The sequence below is a fragment of the Oncorhynchus nerka genome, linkage group LG27 (assembly GCF_034236695.1).
Source record: "Oncorhynchus nerka isolate Pitt River linkage group LG27, Oner_Uvic_2.0, whole genome shotgun sequence".
Taxonomy (NCBI): Eukaryota; Metazoa; Chordata; class Actinopteri; order Salmoniformes; family Salmonidae; genus Oncorhynchus; species Oncorhynchus nerka.
The window spans coordinates 106993419-107012517 of NC_088422.1; the positions used below are offsets into that span (position 1 = coordinate 106993419).

The window sequence follows — 19099 nt, forward strand, 5'->3', positions numbered from 1 at the left end:
TCTACCATGGAGTCTGACAGGTCTGAACTGGCTGATCTCCCCTACAGTAGACAGTACATCTCTCTACCATGGAGTCTAACTGGCTGATCTCCCCTACAGTAGACAGTACATCTCTCTACCATGGAGTCTGACAGGTCTAACTGGCTGATCTCCCCTACAGTAGACAGTACATCTCTCTACCATGGAGTCTGACAGGTCTGACAGGCTGATCTCCCCTACAGTAGACAGTACATCTCTCTACCATGGAGTCTGACAGGTCTAACTGGCTGATCAGGGACATTGGGATGTTTTTAGTTTCAGTCTATTTACTGAGTGTGTTTCAGGCTCTCTCTCTCTCTCTCTCTCTCTCTCTCTCTCTCTCTCTCTCCTCCCCCCTCAATCCCTGCAGAGCCCCAGGAGACTTTGGTCCACTTTGCAGCACGGCGGGGTCTTAAGAGGGTAGCTGTGTGGCTCCTATTGCAACCAGGGGCCCCTGAAGCCCTCAGACTGACCAACAGACAGGGGGCCACACCTGCAAGCATCGCTCAGCAGCGGAGCCACCGAGACCTACACCAGCTCCTCACTAAGTAAGGACAGACCATGTTGTTGTTTCTCCTAGCTGGATGTTGTTGGATGTTGTCTGACAATTGGGAACTCAGAAAGAAACAAACTCAGATTGGTAAAAATCGTCTCATCCGTGATCTTCAGGTCGGAGATTTCCGTTATCTTTAACCTACACCAAGCTGTTTCAGCTCTCATGTCCATGGTAACACCAAGCTGTTTCAGGTCCATGTTAATTAACACTAAGCTGTTTCAGCTCTCATGTCCATGGTAACACCAAGCTGTTTCAGGTCCATGTTAATTAACACCAAGCTGTTTCAGCTCTCATGTCCATGGTAACACCAAGCTGTTTCAGGTCCATGTTAATTAACACCAAGCTGTTTCAGCTCTCATGTCCATGGTAACACCAAGCTGTTTCAGGTCCATGTTAATTAACACCAAGCTGTTTCAGCTCTCATGTCCATGGTAACACCAAGCTGTTTCAGCTCTCATGTCCATGGTAACACCAAGCTGTTTCAGGTCCATGTTAATTAACACCAAGCTGTTTCAGGTCCATGTTAATTAACACCAAGCTGTTTCAGGTCCATGTTAATTAACACCAAGCTGTTTCAGGTCCATGTTAATTAACTCCAAGCTGTTTCAGGTCCATGTTAATTAACACCAAGCTGTTTCAGCTCTCATGTCCATGGTAACACCAAGCTGTTTCAGGTCCATGTTAATTAACACCAAGCTGTTTCAGGTCCATGTTAATTAACACCAAGCTGTTTCAGCTCTCATGTCCATGGTAACACTAAGCTGTTTCAGGTCCATGTTAATTAACACCAAGCTGTTTCAGCTCTCATGTCCATGGTAACACCAAGCTGTTTCAGGTCCATGTTAATTAACACTAAGCTGTTTCAGCTCTCATGTCCATGGTAACACCAAGCTGTTTCAGGTCCATGTTAATTAACACCAAGCTGTTTCAGCTCTCATGTCCATGGTAACACCAAGCTGTTTCAGCTCTCATGTCCATGGTAACACCAAGCTGTTTCAGCTCTCATGTCCATGGTAACACCAAGCTGTTTCAGGTCCATGTTAATTAACACTAAGCTGTTTCAGCTCTCATGTCCATGTTAATAACCTTTTGTGACTAGGGGGCAGTGTTTCCATTAACCTCTTGGAACACTAGGGGCAGTATTTCATTTTTGGATGAAAAAACGTTCCCGTTTTAAACAAGATATTTTGTCACGAAAAGATGCTCGACTATGCATATAATTGACAGCTTTGGAAAGAAAACACTCTGACGTTTCCAAAACTGCAAAGATATTATCTGTGAGTGCCACAGAACTGATGCTACAGGCGACACCAAGATGAAACTTCAAACAGGAAGTGAGCCAAATGTTTGAGGCGCTGTTTTCCATTGTCTCCTTATATGGCTGTGAATGCGCCCTGAACGAGCCTACACTTTCTGCCGTTTCCCCAAGGTGTCTGCAGCATTGTGACGTGTTTCTAGGCATATCATTGGAAGATTGGCCATAAGAGACTACATTTACCAGGTGTCCGCCCGGTGTCCTTTGTCGAAATTGGTGCGTAATCTTCAGCTGCAAGCATGATTCAGAGGAGAGAGCAGACTTCCACGAACGATATCATCGAAGAGATATGTGAAAAACACCTTGAGGATTGCTTCTAAACAACGTCAGTCGATATTATGGAGTTAATTTGGAAAAAAGTTTGGCGTTTTGATGACTGAATTTTCGTTTTTTTTTGGTAGCCAAACGTGACGAACAAAACGGCAATTTCTCCTACACAAAGAATCTTTCAGGAAAAACTGAACATTTGCTATCTAACTGAGAGTCTCCTCATTGAAAACATCTGAAGTTCTTCAAAGGTAAATGATTTTATTTGAATGCTTTTCTTGTTTTTGTGAAAATGTTGCCCGCTGAATGCTACGCTAAATGCTACGCTAGCTATCAATAATCTTACACAAATGCTTGTTTTGCTATGGTTGAAAAGCATATTTTGAAAATCTGAGATGACAGTGTTGTTAACCTGTTGCTTCTACTCGGGACGCTTGCGTCCCAACTAGAGCTCTGGAAATGCAAATGCGCTACGCTAAATGCTAATAGTATTAGTTAAAACTCAAAAGTTCATTAAAATACACATGCAGGGTATCGAATTAAAGCTACACTCGTTGTGAATCCAGGCAACAAGTCAGATTTTTAAAATGCTTTTCGGCGAAAGCATGAGAAGCTATTATCTGATAGCATGCAACACCCCAAAAGACCCACAGGGGACGTAAACAAAATAATTAGCATTTCGGCGTTACACAAACCGCACAATAAAATAGAAAACATTCATTACCTTTCACCATCTTCTTTGTTGGCACTCCTAGATGTCCCATAAACACTATTTGGGTCTTTATTTCGATTAAATCGGTCCATATAAAGCCTAGATATCGTTATATGTAGACTGTGTGATAAACGAAAAAAACATTGTTTCAAAACGTAATGTCATTTTTTAAAAATCAAAAAGTCGACGATAAACTTTCACAAAACACTTCGAAATACGTTTGTAATGCAACTTTAGGTATTAGTAAACGTAAATAAGCGATAAAATTCATCAGGAGGCGATGTAAAGATCATTAGCTGTCCGTCTGGAAAAATGTCCGGCTAGAAACTCAACGAAAATATCCGGTCCTAGACCGGAGGAGATACGGTGTCCTGCATGTGTTTGACCAAGAAAAAACTCGAAGGGAAATGACAAGACTCTAGACACCGTGTGGAAGCTGTAGGTACTGCAACCTCAGTCAATTAATTGTGGTTCACGTTTATCAATGGGTTCAAGTAGCGCATGGATATATTTTCCCATTTTCAGTGATCAGTTTTTCCTGTGCTTTTCGATGTAAATGCCGTTCTGGTAAAGCCACAGCAGTGATTTAACCAGTTTTTTAAACGTCTGAGTGTTTTCTATCCACACAGACTAAGCAAATGCATATACTATATTCCTGGCATGAGTAGCAGGGCGCTGAAATGTTGCGCGATTTTTAACAGAATGTTCAAAAAAGTAGAGGGTCGACTTAAGAGGTTAACAAAAGGCTAAGCTTGAGAGCTAGCATATTTATTTCATTTCATTTGCGATTTTCATGAATAGTTAACGTTGCGTTATGGTAATGAGCTTGAGGCTGTATTCACGATCCCGGATCCGGGATGGCTAGAATCATTAACGGGATAGTAAACGGGATATTTTGTCAGGACAAGATGCTAGAATATGCATATAATTGACAGTTTAGGATAGAAAACACTCTGAAGTTTCCAAAACTGTAAAAATATTGTCTGTGAGTATAACAGAACTGATATTGCAGGCGAAAGCCTGAGAAAAATCCAATCCGGAAGTGCCTCATGTTTTGAAAGCTCTGCGTTCCAATGCGTCCCTATTGAGCAGTGAATGGGCTATCAACCAGATTACTTTTTCTCCGTATTCCCCAAGGTGTCTACAGCATTGTGACGTAGTTTCACGCCTTTATGTTGAAGAATACCCGTAAGCGGCTACATTGCGCAAGTGGTCACCTGATGCTTGCGTAAAATAAAAAGGTAGCCATTATTCCAATCAGTCCTACTGAAAAACCAATTGTCCCGGTGGATGTATTATCGAATAGATATTTGAAAAACACCTTGAGTTTTGAGTATAAACCATGTTTGCCATGTTTCTGTCGATATTATGGAGCTAATATCGGTTTTCGTGACTGCAATTTCCGGTGGATTTCTCAGCCAAACGTGAAGAACAAACAGAGCTATTTCGCCTACAAAAATAATATTTTTTGAAAAAAGGAACATTGGCTATCTAACTGGGAGTCTCATGAGTGAAAACATCCGAAGCTCATCAAAGGTAAACGATTTAATTTGATTGCTTTTCTGATTTCCATGACCAAGTTACCTGCTGCTAGCTGCACAAAATGCAATGCTAGGCTATCGATAAACATGGTGGTTAATAACTACCTGAGAGAATCCCAGAGAATCCCAGTCTGACTAACGGACAGAATCCCAGAGAATCACAGTCTGACTAACGGATAGAATCTCAGAGAATCCCAATCTCACTAATGGACAGAATCCCAGAGAATCCCAATCTGACTAACGGACAAAATCCCAGAGAATCCCAGTCTGACTACCTGAGAGAATCCCAGAGAATCCCAGTCTGACTACCTGAGAGAATCCCAGAGAATCCCAGTCTGACTACCTGAGAGAATCCCAGAGAATCCCAGTCTGACTAACTGAGAGAATCCCAGTCTGACTACCTTGAGAGAATCCCAGAGAATCCCAGTCTGACTACCTGAGAGAATCCCAGTCTGACTACCTGAGAGAATACGAGTAAAACCAGACAATGAATAACACTACCACATGACCTCCCCACTACGTGTTGGCCAATCCCAGAGAATCCCAGAGAATCACAGTCTGACTACCTGAGAGAATCCCAGAGAATCACAGTGTTGGCCAATCACATGACCTCCCCCCACTGTGTTGGCCAATCACATGATCCAGAGTCTTCAGGTAGTTTATTTTGGTCCACACAGAGCGGAGACAAAGACTTACAGAGGGACGGTCCATCCATCCTCTACCGGCTCCAGGGTGGTGTGTAACCTTCCCAGGCTGAACACCCACACCCTGACAGTGGGCACAGCACCGGGCACAGCCCCCCCTACCCTCCAGAGACTGGTGGAGGAGCTGAGACCCCTGGTCAGGGTGAGCTGTGAACCCCTGGGACCACCCTAACACTACTCTACCCCTGGTACCTTACCACCCTAACACTACTCTACCCCTGCTACCTTACCACCCTAACACTACTCTACCCCTGGTACCTTACCACCCTAACACTACTCTACCCCTGCTACCTTACCACCCTAACACTACTCTACCCCTGGTACCTTACCACCCTAACACTACTCTACCCCTGGTACCTTACCACCCTAACACTACTCTACCTCTACCCCTGGTACCTTACCACCCTAACACTACTCTACCTCTACCCCTGGTACCATACCACCCTAACACTACTCTACCCCTGGTACCTTACCACCCTAAGACTACTCTACCCCTGGTACCTCACCACCCTCTAACACTACTCTCCCCCCACCCTAACACCTCTACCCCTGGTACCCACCCTAACACTACTCTACCCCTGGTACCTCACCACCCTAACACTACTCTACCCCTGGTACCTTACCACCCTAACACTACTCTACCCCTGGTACCTTACCACCCTAACACTACTCTACCCCTGGTACCTTACCACCCTAACACTACTCTACCCCTGGTACCTCACCACCCTAACACTACTCTACCCCTGGTACCTTACCACCCTAACACTACTCTACCCCTGGTACCTCACCACCCTAACACTACTCTACCCCTGGTACCTCACCACCCTAACACTACTCTACCCCTGGTACCATACCACCCTAACAACACTCTACCCCTGGTACCTTACCACCCTAACACTACTCTACCCCTGGTACCTCACCACCCTAACACTACTCTACCCCCAGTACCTTACCACCCTAACACTACTCTACCCCTGGTACCATACCACCCTAACAACACTCTACCCCTGGTACCATACCACCCTAACACTACTCTACCCCTGGTACCTCACCACCCTAACACTACTCTACCTCTACCCCTGGTACCATACCACCCTAACACTACTCTACCCCTGGTACCTCACCACCCTAACACTACTCTACCTCTACCCCTGGTACCTCACCACCCTAACACTACTCTACCCCTGGTACCATACCACCCTAACACTACTCTACCCCTGGTACCATACCACCCTAACACTACTCTACCCCTGGTACCTCACCACCCTAACACTACTCTACCTCTACCCCTGGTACCTTACCACCCTAACACTACTCTACCCTGGTACCTCACCACCCTAACACTACTCTACCTCTACCCCTGGTACCTTACCACCCTAACACTACTCTACCCCTGGTACCTTACCACCCTAACACTACTCTACCCCTGGTACCTCACCACCCTAACACTACTCTACCCCTGGTACCTTACCACCCTAACACTACTCTACCCCTGGTACCTCACCACCCTAACACTACTCTACCCCTGGTACCTCACCACCCTAACACTACTCTACCCCCCCTGGTACCTCACCACCCTAACACTACTCTACCCCTGGTACCTCACCACCCTAACACTACTCTACCCCTGGTACCTTACCACCCTAACACTACTCTACCCCTGGTACCTCACCACCCTAACACTACTCTACCCCCAGTACCTTACCACCCTAACACTACTCTACCCCTGGTACCTCACCACCCTCTAACACTACTCTACCTCTACCCCTGGTACCTTACCACCCTAACACTACTCTACCCCTGGTACCTTACCACCCTAACACTACTCTACCCCTGGTACCTCACCACCCTAACACTACTCTACCCCTGGTACCTTACCACCCTAACACTACTCAACCTCTACCCCTGGTACCTCACCACCCTAACACTACTCTACCCCTGGTACCTTACCACCCTAACACTACTCTACCTCTACCCCTGGTACCTCACCACCCTGACACTACTCTACCCCTGGTACCTCACCACCCTAACACTACTCTACCCCTAGTACCATACCACCCTAACACTACTCTACCCCTGGTACCTTACCACCCTAACACTACTCTACCCCTGGTACCTCACCACCCTAACACTACTCTACCCCTGGTACCATACCACCCTAACACTACTCTACCCCTGGTACCTTACCACCCTAACACTACTCTACCCCTGGTACCTTACCACCCTAAGACTACTCTACATCTGGTACCTCACCACCCTCTAACACTACGCTACCTCTACCCCTGGTACCTCACCACCCTAACACTACTCTACCACTACCCCTGGTACCTCACCACCCTAACACTACTCTACCCCTGGTACCTTACCACCCTAACACTACTCTACCCCTGGTACCTCACCACCCTAACACTACTCTACCCCTGGTACCTTACCACCCTAACACTACTCTACCCCTGGTACCTCACCACCCTAACACTACTCTACCCCTGGTACCTTACCACCCTAACACTACTCTACCCCTGGTACCTTACCACCCTAACACTACTCTACCCCTGGTACCTCACCACCCTAACACTACTCTACCCCTGGTACCTTACCACCCTAACACTACTCTTCCTCTACCCCTGGTACCTCACCACCCTAACACTACTCTACCCCTGGTACCTTACCACCCTAACACTACTCTACCCCTGGTACCTCACCACCCTAACACTACTCTACCCCTGGTACCTTACCACCCTAACACTACTCTACCCCTGGTACCTCACCACCCTAACACTACTCTACCCTGGTACCTTACCACCCTAACACTACTCTACCCCTGGTACCTTACCACCCTAACACTACTCTACCCCTGGTACCTCACCACCCTAACACTACTCTACCCCTGGTACCTTACCACCCTAACACTACTCTACCCCTGGTACCTCACCACCCTAACACTACTCTACCTCTACCCCTGGTACCTCACCACCCTAACACTACTCTACCCCCGGTACCTCACCACCCTAACACTACTCTACCCCTGGTACCTCACCACCCTAACACTACTCTACCCCTGGTACCTTACCACCCTAACACTACTCTACCCCTGGTACCTTACCACCCTAACACTACTCTACCCCTGGTACCTTACCACCCTAACACTACTCTACCCCTGGTACCTTACCACCCTAACACTATTCTACCCCTGGTACCTTACCACCCTAACACTTCTCTTCCTCTACCCCTGGTACCTTGTTTCCTTACCAGGAACAGCAGAACCAGGGAGGAGAGGAGGAGAGCACAGTAGGAAGTGGGGAGGAGGAGAAAGACACAGATCCCAGAGATCCACCTGTCCTCAGTGGAGACACAGCAACAACAGAAGACATGGGACACACTCAGTCCCTGGAAGACGTGGCCAACTCAGATCCCTCAGACACAGACCTGAAGGAGTGTCTCCAGGAAGGTAAGAGCTGTGTGGGAAGGGAAGCAGACAGCTGTCAGGAGGGCTGTTACACTGTTCACCCAGAGGGCCAACCTGCAGACTGCTGTCAGGAGGGCTGTTACACTGTTCACCCAGAGGACCAACCTGCAGACTGCTGTCAGGAGGGCTGTTACACTGTTCACCCAGAGGACCAACCTGCAGACTGCTGTCAGGAGGGCTGTTACACTGTTCACCCAGAGGGCCAACCTGCAGACTGCTGTCAGGAGGGCTGTTACACTGTTCACCCAGAGGACCAACCTGCAGACTGCTGTCAGGAGGGCTGTTACACTGTTCACCCAGAGGACCAACCTGCAGACTGCTGTCAGGAGGGCTGTTACACTGTTCACCCAGAGGAACAACCTGCAGACAGTGAATGGTTAACCACAACAGACTCTATCCCCACCACTAAGGGTCTGTCAGACTCTGACCCCTCTCCCCTGTCAGACCCTTCTACCCTGGACAGTGGACAGGACATGCAGGAGGGTACAGCTGACTCTGTGCGATCATGTCCTATAGAGATAGAGGGCCTCAGTCAGGGTGAACCTCCACTGGAACAAAGTAAGAAAACAGCTTCTGCTAGGGCTGGGGAGGGCTCTGGTGGCTCTGGTGGCTCTGGTGGCTCCACAGAGGAACAGTTTCACCCCTCTGAGAAGGGCAGCCATGGGGCTCAGGAAACTGGACTCCATTCTGGGGACTGTGATGATAGAGAAATGGGAGATGCCTATGGCCCTGTAGAAAAATCTATGGACCATGCAGCTGAGATCTCAGCTATCAGTGGCTCTATGGACAGTACAGTAACAGCAGTATTAAACTGTGGAGCGCTGCTGTTCTCAGGAAGTGGGCCTGCTGATAGAGAATCTGCTGATACACCACCAGAACCCCTGTTAGAGCCTGAACCCCTGTTAGAGCCTACACCAACAGAACCCCTGTTAGAGCCTACACCAACAGAACCCCTGTTAGAGCCTACACCAACAGAACCCCTGTTAGAGCCTACACCACCAGAACCCCTGTTAGAGACTACACCACCAGAACCCCTGTTAGAGACTACACCAACAGAACCCCTGTTAGAGCCTGAACCCCTGTTAGAGCCTGAACCACCAGAACCCCTGTTCGAGACTACACCACCAGAACCCCTGTTAGAGCCTGAACCCCTGTTAGAGCCTGAACCCCTGTTAGAGTCTACACCACCAGAACCCCTGTTAGAGCCTATACCACCAGAACCCCTGTTAGAGCCTACACCACCAGAACCCCTGTTAGAGACTACACCAACAGAACCCCTGTTAGAGACTGAACCCCTGTTAGAGCCCTACACACCAGAACCCCTGTTAGAGCCGACACTAGAGCCCTACATACCAGAACCCCTATTAGAGCTGACACTAGAGCCCGCAATAGAGCATCACTCAGAGTCCTCATCAGAGCCTCAGTCAGAGCAGGTGTCCGAGGGGGAACTGCCACTAGAGGGCAGTTACAGACAGGGTGACAGAGAAGGTGAGAGACAGGGTGTCAGACAGGCAAAGCCCATAGAGGCTGGTGACTCTGGCCTCAGAGCTGAGATCATGGAGGGTGTGTTAGGGTCAGAGGTAACAGAGGGGAGAGTGTCTGTACCTGCAGACCTCCAGACAGACCACCAGACAGACTTGCAGGACAGTGAGCCCCCTCCAGAGGACAGGGATGGGACTAACCCCATGGATGGAGACCTCCCGCCCCCAGAAACAGGCTCCAACTCTGGGGGAGCGTCTGGTGGGGCAGGTGGAGAGAAGGATGGAGAGGTGGGTGGAGAGGGTGTAGAGATGGAGATAACGGAGGTCCTACGGAGACCTAGTGAGCCCCCCTCAGTTCTAGGGGAACACATTGGAGACCCCTCTGACATGACAGTGAATCAGGAGTCCTGTGGCACCAGGGCGGAGGAGGGGTCAGGACACTCAGACAGTCAACCTGCTACAGACCAAGCCCTCAACCTCGACCCCTCTGTAACCCTCGACCACTCCGTGACCCTAACCCTGACCCTCGACCCCTCTGTGACGTGGTCAGACTGTGGAGATGGAGATGATGTCACTGCTGTAGTGGTGTCCACATATACAGGGGATGTCCCACCTAACATTCCAGTGTCACCTGAGAACATACCTGAGAACCTACCCGAGAACCTACCAGAGAATTTACCTGAGAACGCACCTGAGATCCTACCTGAGATCCTACCTGAGAACCTACCTGAGAACCTACCTGAAAACCTACCTGAGATTCTACCTGAGAACGCACCTGAGAACCCGCCTGAGATCCCACCTGAGATCCAACCTGAGGACATACCTGAAAACCTACCTGAGATTCTATCTGGGAACCTGCATGAGATCCTACCTGAGAATCTACCTGAGAACCGAAGCGATGCTGTCTGTTCTGCAAGTCACCTTACTGTCCCTGTTGAAGGTAAGGCTTCTTGTATCAAGTCACCTTACTGTCCCCGTTGAAGGCAAGGCTTCTTGCCTTCTTAATAGTTCCATTTCAGATGAGATGACAGTATGGATTAGTTCCATTTCAGATGAGATGACAGTATGGATTAGTTCCATTTCAGATGAGATGGTTAGTTCAGTATGACTCTTACCAGGGTAACAGTTTGACTGGTGGTTCTCTTGCCAGGGTAACAGTACGACTGGTGTTCCTCTTACCAGGGTAACAGTAAGACTGGTGTTCCTCTTACCAGGGTAACAGTACGACTGGTGTTCCTCTTACCAGGGTAACAGTACGACTGGTGTTCCTCTTACCAGGGTAACAGTACGACTGGTGTTCCTCTTACCAGGGTAACAGTACGACTGGTGTTCCTCTTACCAGGGTAACAGTACGACTGGTGTTCCTCTTACCAGGGTAACCTTATGACTGGTGGTCCTCTTACCAGGGTAACCTTATGACTGGTGTTCCTCTTACCATGGTAACAGTAAGACTGGTGTTCCTCTTACCAGGGTAACAGTATAACTGGTGTTCCTCTTACCATGGTAACAGTATAACTGGTGTTCCTCTTACCATGGTAACAGTATGACTGGTGTTCCTCTTACCAGGGTAACAGTACGACTGGTGTTCCTCTTTCCAGGGTAACAGTACGAATGTGTTGGTGGTTCTGTGTTAGGTGTTCCTCTTACCAGGGTATTAATACGACTCTACATGTTCCTGTCTGCATAAATAGGACTTTCTGAAGACGGTTGTCTGTTCCCGTCTCTAACCTGTTGTCCTGTTGTGTCTGGTTGCAGACTGTCAGAGTGTGAGTAGTTTCAGCACTACTCTCCACAAAGACTCAGACAGCGACACTGAGAGCATCTTCAGCACAGGAGAGGACAGTGTTTTCCACAAGGTAAGACTTGTCTTTAGCCTGTTGAGTGTAGGGGGCAGTATTTTGATGTTTGGATGAAAAACGTACCCAAATGAAACTGCCTATTTCTCAGGCCCAGAATATGCATATAATTGTCAGATTAGGATAGAAAACGCCAAAGCTTCCAAAACTGTCAAAATATTGTCTGTGAGTATAACAGAACTGATATTTCATACGAAAACCTGAGGAAAATCAAACCAGGAAGTGCTGTTTTTCTTGAAAATTAGATGGCTGGGTGCCAGCTGCGTTTTGCATGCGCAACAGTTTGGAGCAGACATTTTCTCTCTCTCTCCTATTGAAGAAGGTACAGTCCGGTTGAAATATTATCGATTATATATTGTAAAAACAACCTCAGGGTTGATTATAAAAAATGTTTGACATGTTTCTACAAACTTTACGGATACTATTTGGAATATTTTTCTGCCTGGTCTTGACCGCTCGAGCCTGTGGATTTCTGAACAAAACGCGCCAACCAAATGGAGGTATTTTGGATATAAAAATAATCTTTATGGAACAAAAGGAACATTTATTGTGTAACTGGGAGTCTCGTGAGTGCAAACATCCGAAGATCATCAAAGGTAAGCGATTCATTTTATTGCTTTTCTGACTTTAGTGAACAATCTACTTTGCTGCTAGCTGTTTGTAATGTTTTGTCCTTATATAAACGCTTGGTATGCTTTCATCGAAAAGCTTTTTTGAAATCTGACACACCAGGTGGATTAACAACAAGCTAAGCTGTGTTTTGCTATATTGCACTTGTCATGAAAATTTAATATTTTTAGTAATTTAATTTGGCGCTCTGTAATTCAGCGGATGTTGACGAAAATGATCCTGCTAACGGGATGGGTGCATCAGGAAGATTTTAAATAAGGATCATTTATTTGTCACTGTAATAGTTTGATGTTTGAATAGAGAATAACAATAGAGATGATGAAAAACTGCTGGTGGCTTCAGGGTGGTTTGCTTTGTGTACAGTGCCTTGCGAAAGTATTCGGCCCCCTTGAACTTTGCAACCTTTTGCCACATTTCAGGCTTCAAACATAAAGATATAAAACTGTATTTTTTTGTGAAGAATCAACAACAAGTGGGACACAATCATGAAGTGGAACAACATTTATTGGATATTTCAAACTTTTTTAACAAATCAAAAATGGAAAAATTGGGACTGCAAAATTATTCAGCCCCCTTAAGTTAATACTTTGTAGCGCCACCTTTGCTGCGATTACAGCTGTAAGTCGCTTGGGGTATGTCTCTATCAGTTTTGCACATCGAGAGATTTTTTCCCATTCCTCCTTGCAAAACAGCTCGAGCTCAGTGAGGTTGGATGGAGGGCATTTGTGAACAGCAGTTTTCAGTTCTTTCCACAGATTCTCGATTGGATTCAGGTCTGGACTTTGACTTGGCCATTTAAACACCTGGATATGTTTATTTTTGAACCATTCCATTGTAGATTTTGCTTTATGTTTTGGATCATTGTCTTGTTGGAAGACAAATCTCCGTCCCAGTCTCAGGTCTTTTGCAGACTCCATCAGGTTTTCTTCCAGAATGGTCCTGTATTTGGCTCCATCCATCTTCCCATCAATTTGAACCATCTTCCCTGACCCTGCTGAAGAAAAGCAGGCCCAAACCATGATGCTGCCACCACCATGTTTGACAGTGGGGATGGTGTGTTCAGGGTGATGAGCTGTGTTGCTTTTACGCCAAACATAACGTTTTGCATTGTTGCCAAAAAGTTCAATTTTGGTTTCATCTGACCAGAGCACCTTCTTCCACATGTTTGGTGTGTCTCCCAGGTGGCTTGTGGCAAACTTTACGACACTTTTTATGGATATCTTTAAGAAATGGCTTTCTTCTTGCCACTCTTCCATAAAGGCCAGATTTGTGCAATATACGACTGATTGTTGTCCTATGGACAGAGTCTCCCACCTCAGCTGTAGATCTCTGCAGTTCATCCAGAGTGATCATGGGCCTCTTGGCTGCATCTCTGATCAGACTTCTCCTTGTATGAGCTGAAAGTTTAGAGGGACGGCCAGGTCTTGGTAGATTTGCAGTGGTCTGATACTCCTTCCATTTCAATATTATCGCTTGCACAGTGCTCCTTGGGATGTTTAAAGCTTGGGAAATATTTTTGTATCCAAATCCGGCTTTAAACTTCTTCACAACAGTATCTCGGACCTGCCTGGTGTGTTCCTTGTTCTTCATGATGCTCTCTGCGCTTTTAACGGACCTCTGAGACTATCACAGTGCAGGTGCATTTATACAGAGACTTGATTACACACAGGTGGATTGTATTTATCATCATTAGTCATTTAGGTCAACATTGGATCATTCAGAGATCCTCACTGAACTTCTGGAGAGACTTTGCTGCACTGAAAGTAAAGGGGCTGAATAATTTTGCACGCCCAATTTTTCAGTTTTTGATTTGTTAAAAAAGTTTGAAATATCCAATAAATGTCGTTCCACTTCATGATTGTGTCCCACTTGTTGTTGATTCTTCACAAAAAATACAGTTTTATATCTTTATGTTTGAAGCCTGAAATGTGGCAAAAGGTCGCAAAGTTCAAGGGGCCGAATACTTTCGCAAGGCACTGTACATACAGTACAGTGAACCACTAGACTCATGACAGTGTCCAGTATCTATTACATACAGTGTCCAGTATCTATTACATACAGTGTCCAGTATCTATTATATACAGTGTCCAGTATCTATTACATACAGTGCAGTGAACCACTAGACTCATGACAGTGTGCAGTATCTATTATATACAGTACATTGAACCACTAGACTCATGACAGTGTCCAGTATCTATTATATACAGTGTCCAGTATCTATTACATACAGTGTCCAGTATCTATTATATACAGTGTCCAGTATCTATTACATACAGTGCAGTGAACCACTAGACTCATGACAGTGTCCAGTATCTATTACATACAGTGTCCAGTATCTATTACATACAGTGTCCAGTATCTATTACATACAGTGCAGTGAACCACTAGACTCATGACAGTGTCCAGTATCTATTATATACAGTACATTGAACCACTAGACTCATGACAGTGTCCAGTATCTATTATATACAGTGTCCAGTATCTATTACATACAGTGTCCAGTATCTATTACATACAGTGTCCAGTATCTATTATATACAGTGTCCAGTATCTATTATATACAGTACAGTGAACTACTAGACTCATGACAGTGTCCAGTATCTATTATATACAGTACAGTGAACCACTAGACTCATGACAGTGTTCAGTATCTATTATATACAGCACAGTGAACCACTAGGAGGATGGTAGACTCATGACAGTGTCCAGTATCTATTACATATCTCTCCTGGTCTCTACAGGTCTCTCTCCTGTCATCTCCCACATAACATCTCTCTCTGTCTCTCTGTCTCTGTCGCTGTCTCTGTCTCTCTCTATCTCTCTCTCTCTCTCTCTCTCGCTCTCTCTCTCTCGTAACTAAGCTCCCCCTGATCTGTCTAACTGCTCTCTGTTTCCAGGGGGATGATACGGTGATGGGGGACAGCACCAGTGAGGTGTCTGTATCCTGTTCCTCCACAGATGACACGGCCAGCGGGGGTCCGACCAGCTCCAGCCCAGAGAGCTGTGTGGAGGGGGGCCTGGGGGAGAGGGGCTGCAGGGACCACGGCCGCAGCTGGAGCCCTGTAGAGGGCCACACACAAGGGCCCACGGCAAGAGAAGGTCCAGGAGGAGAGGAAGAGGTGAAGGACAGACTGACGGAGGTGCCACGGCGCCCAGCTAAACATCGTCCCAGCATCAGGTCTTTGTCCCCGTTCAGACGCCACAGCTGGGGAGCAGGGAAGAACACAGCAGGAAACGGAGACATGAACCAATGCAGGTACAGGAGACTGGAGCTGAACTGAGCAGGGCCGGGAGGGTCTGAGGAGGGTCTGAGGAGGGCCGGGAGGGTCTGAGCAGGGCCGGGAGGGTCTGAGGAGGGTCTGAGGAGGGCCGGGAGGGTCTGAGCAGGGCCGGGAGGGTCTGAGGAGGGTCTGAGGAGGGCCGGGAGGGTCTGAGGAGGGTCTGAGGAGGGCCGGGAGGGTCTGAGGAGGGTCTGAGGAGGGCCGGGAGGGTCTGAGGAGGGTCTGAGGAGGGTCTGATGAGGGTCTGAGCAGGGCCGGGAGGGGCTGAGGAGGGTCTGAGGAGGGCCGGGAGGGTCTGAGCAGGGCCGGGAGGGTCTGAGGAGGGTCTGAGGAGGGCCGGGAGGGTCGGAGGAGGGTCTGAGGAGGGTCTGATGAGGGTCTGAGCAGGGCCGGGAGGGGCTGAGGAGGGTCTGAGGAGGGCCGGGAGGGTCTGAGGAGGGCCGGGAGGGTCTGAGGAGGGTCTGAGGAGGGCCGGGAGGGTCTGAGGAGGGTCTGATGAGGGTCTGATGAGGGTCTGAGCAGGGCCGGGAGGGTCTGAGGAGGGTCTGAGCAGGGCCGGGAGGGTCTGAGGAGGGTCTGAGGAGGGCCGGGAGGGTCTGAGGAGGGTCTGAGGAGGGCCGGGAGGGTCTGAGGAGGGTCTGAGGAGGGCCGGGAGGGTCTGAGGAGGGCCAGGAGGGTCTGAGGAGGGTCTGTTGATGCACAACCTTTACCAGCACAACAGTTGCAGTCATGTGGATACACTTTACTGTACTTTACTGTACTTTACTGTACAATACTGTAAATGACTGTACAATACTATACTTTACTGTACAATACTATACTTTACTGTACAATACTATACGTTACTGTACAATACTATACTTTACTGTACTATACTGTAAATTACTGTACGTTACTGTACAATACTATACTTTACTGTACAATACTGTAAATTACTGTACATTACTGTACTATACGTTCCACACCCATCCATCAGTTTTGATCACTGATCATAACATGCCAGGCTGTCATCTTGATGTGTGTAGAAATCCATTTAATCTCTCTATCGTTCCTCTCATCCCTCATCTTCTATCTCCTTCAGGGCCACACAAAGTCCCGGGGAAGGAAAGCCAACGTTTCACAGGAGAAGGTACTAATGGAACGTATATTATGTTCATTAGATTGACGTTGTTTAACAATGGAAGCATCACAACACCCCAAAGTACTGCATCCTCATACTGAACATTTAGTACATCACCCCAAAGTACTGCATCCTCATACTGAACATTTAGTACAACACCCCAAAGTACTGCATCCTCATACTGAACATTTAGTACATCACAACACCCCAAAGTACTGCATCCTCATACTGAACATTTAGTACATCACAAAGTACTGCATCCTCATACATTTAGTACATCACCCCAAAGTACTGCATCCTCATACTGAACATTTAGTACATCACAACACCCCAAAGTACTGCATCCTCATACTGAACATTTAGTACATTACAACACCCCAAAGTACTGCATCCTCATACTGAACATTTAGTACATCACAACACCCCAAAGTACTGCATCCTCATACTGAACATTTAGTACATCACAACACCCCAAAGTACTGCATCCTCATACTGAACATTTAGTACATCACAACACCCCTCATACAACATTTAGTACTGCATCCTCATACTGAACATTTAGTACATCACAACACCCCAAAGTACTGCATCCTCATACTGAACATTTAGTACATCACAACACCCCAAAGTACTGCATCCTCATACTGAACATTTAGTACATCACCCCATAGTACTGCATCCTCATACTGAAAATTTAGTACATCACAACACCCCAAAATACTGCATCCTCATACTGAAAATTTAGTACATCACAACACCCCAAAGTACTGCATCCTCATACTGAACATTTAGTACATCACAACACCCCAAAGTACTGCATCCTCATACTGACCATTTAGTACAACACCCCAAAGTACTGCATCCTCATACTGAACATTTAGTACATCACCCCAAAGTACTGCATCCTCATACTGAACATTTAGTACATCACCCCAAAGTACTGCATCCTCATACTGAACATTTAGTACATCACCCCAAAGTACTGCATCCTCATACTGAACATTTAGTACATTACAACACCCCAAAGTACTGCATCCTCATACTGAACATTTAGTACATCACAACACCCCAAAGTACTGCATCCTCATACTGAACATTTAGTACATCACAACACCCCAAAGTACTGCATCCTCATACTGAACATTTAGTACATCACCCCAAAGTACTGCATCCTCATACTGAACATTTAGTACATCACCCCAAAGTACTGCATCCTCATACTGAACATTTAGTACATTACAACACCCCAAAGTACTGCATCCTCATACTGAACATTTAGTACATCACAACACCCCAAAGTACTGCATCCTCATACTGAACATTTAGTACATTACAACACCCCAAAGTACTGCATCCCCATACTGAACATTTAGTACATCACCCCAAAGTACTGCATCCTCATACTGAACATTTAGTACATCACAACACCCCAAAGTACTGCATCCTCATACTGAACAATTAGTACATCACCCCAAAGTACTGCATCCTCATACTGAACATTTAGTACATTACAACACCCCAAAGTACTGCATCCTCATACTGAACATTTAGTACATTACAACACCCCAAAGTACTGCATCCTCATACTGAACATTTAGTACATCACAACACCCCAAAGTACTGCATCCTCATACTGAACATTTAGTACATTACAACACTCCAAAGTACTGCATCCTCATGCTGACCATTTAGTACAACACCCCAAAGTACTGCATCCTCATACTGAACATTTAGTACATTACAACACCTCAAAGTACTGCATCCTCATACTGAACATTTAGTACATTACAACACCCCAAAGTACTGCATCCTCATACTGAACATTTAGTACATTACAACACCCCAAAGTACTGCATCCTCATACTGAACATTTAGTACATTACAACACCCCAAAGTACTGCATCCTCATACTGAACATTTAGTACATTACAACACCCCAAAGTACTGCATCCTCATACTGAACATTTAGTACATTACAACACCCCAAAGTACTGCATCCTCATACTGAACATTTAGTACAACACCCCAAAGTACTGCATCCTCATACTGAACATTTAGTACATCACCCCAAAGTACTGCATCCTCATACTGAACATTTAGTACAACACCCCAAAGTACTGCATCCTCATACTGAACATTTAGTACATCACCC

General features: G+C 46.5%; 1 protein-coding gene across 1 annotated transcript in view; it reads left to right on the forward strand.

Moving 5' to 3' along the window:
- Positions 1–19099, forward strand: part of LOC135565166 (protein SON-like) — a 157086-nt gene that overhangs the window by 76489 nt on the left and 61498 nt on the right. The window contains exons 6-11 of the mRNA XM_065011229.1: positions 389–566; positions 5087–5255; positions 8366–11000; positions 11816–11916; positions 15444–15802; positions 16909–16956. Of these exons, the coding sequence (XP_064867301.1) occupies positions 389–566; positions 5087–5255; positions 8366–11000; positions 11816–11916; positions 15444–15802; positions 16909–16956 (3490 nt within the window). The remainder of the gene's footprint in view (positions 1–388; positions 567–5086; positions 5256–8365; positions 11001–11815; positions 11917–15443; positions 15803–16908; positions 16957–19099) is intronic.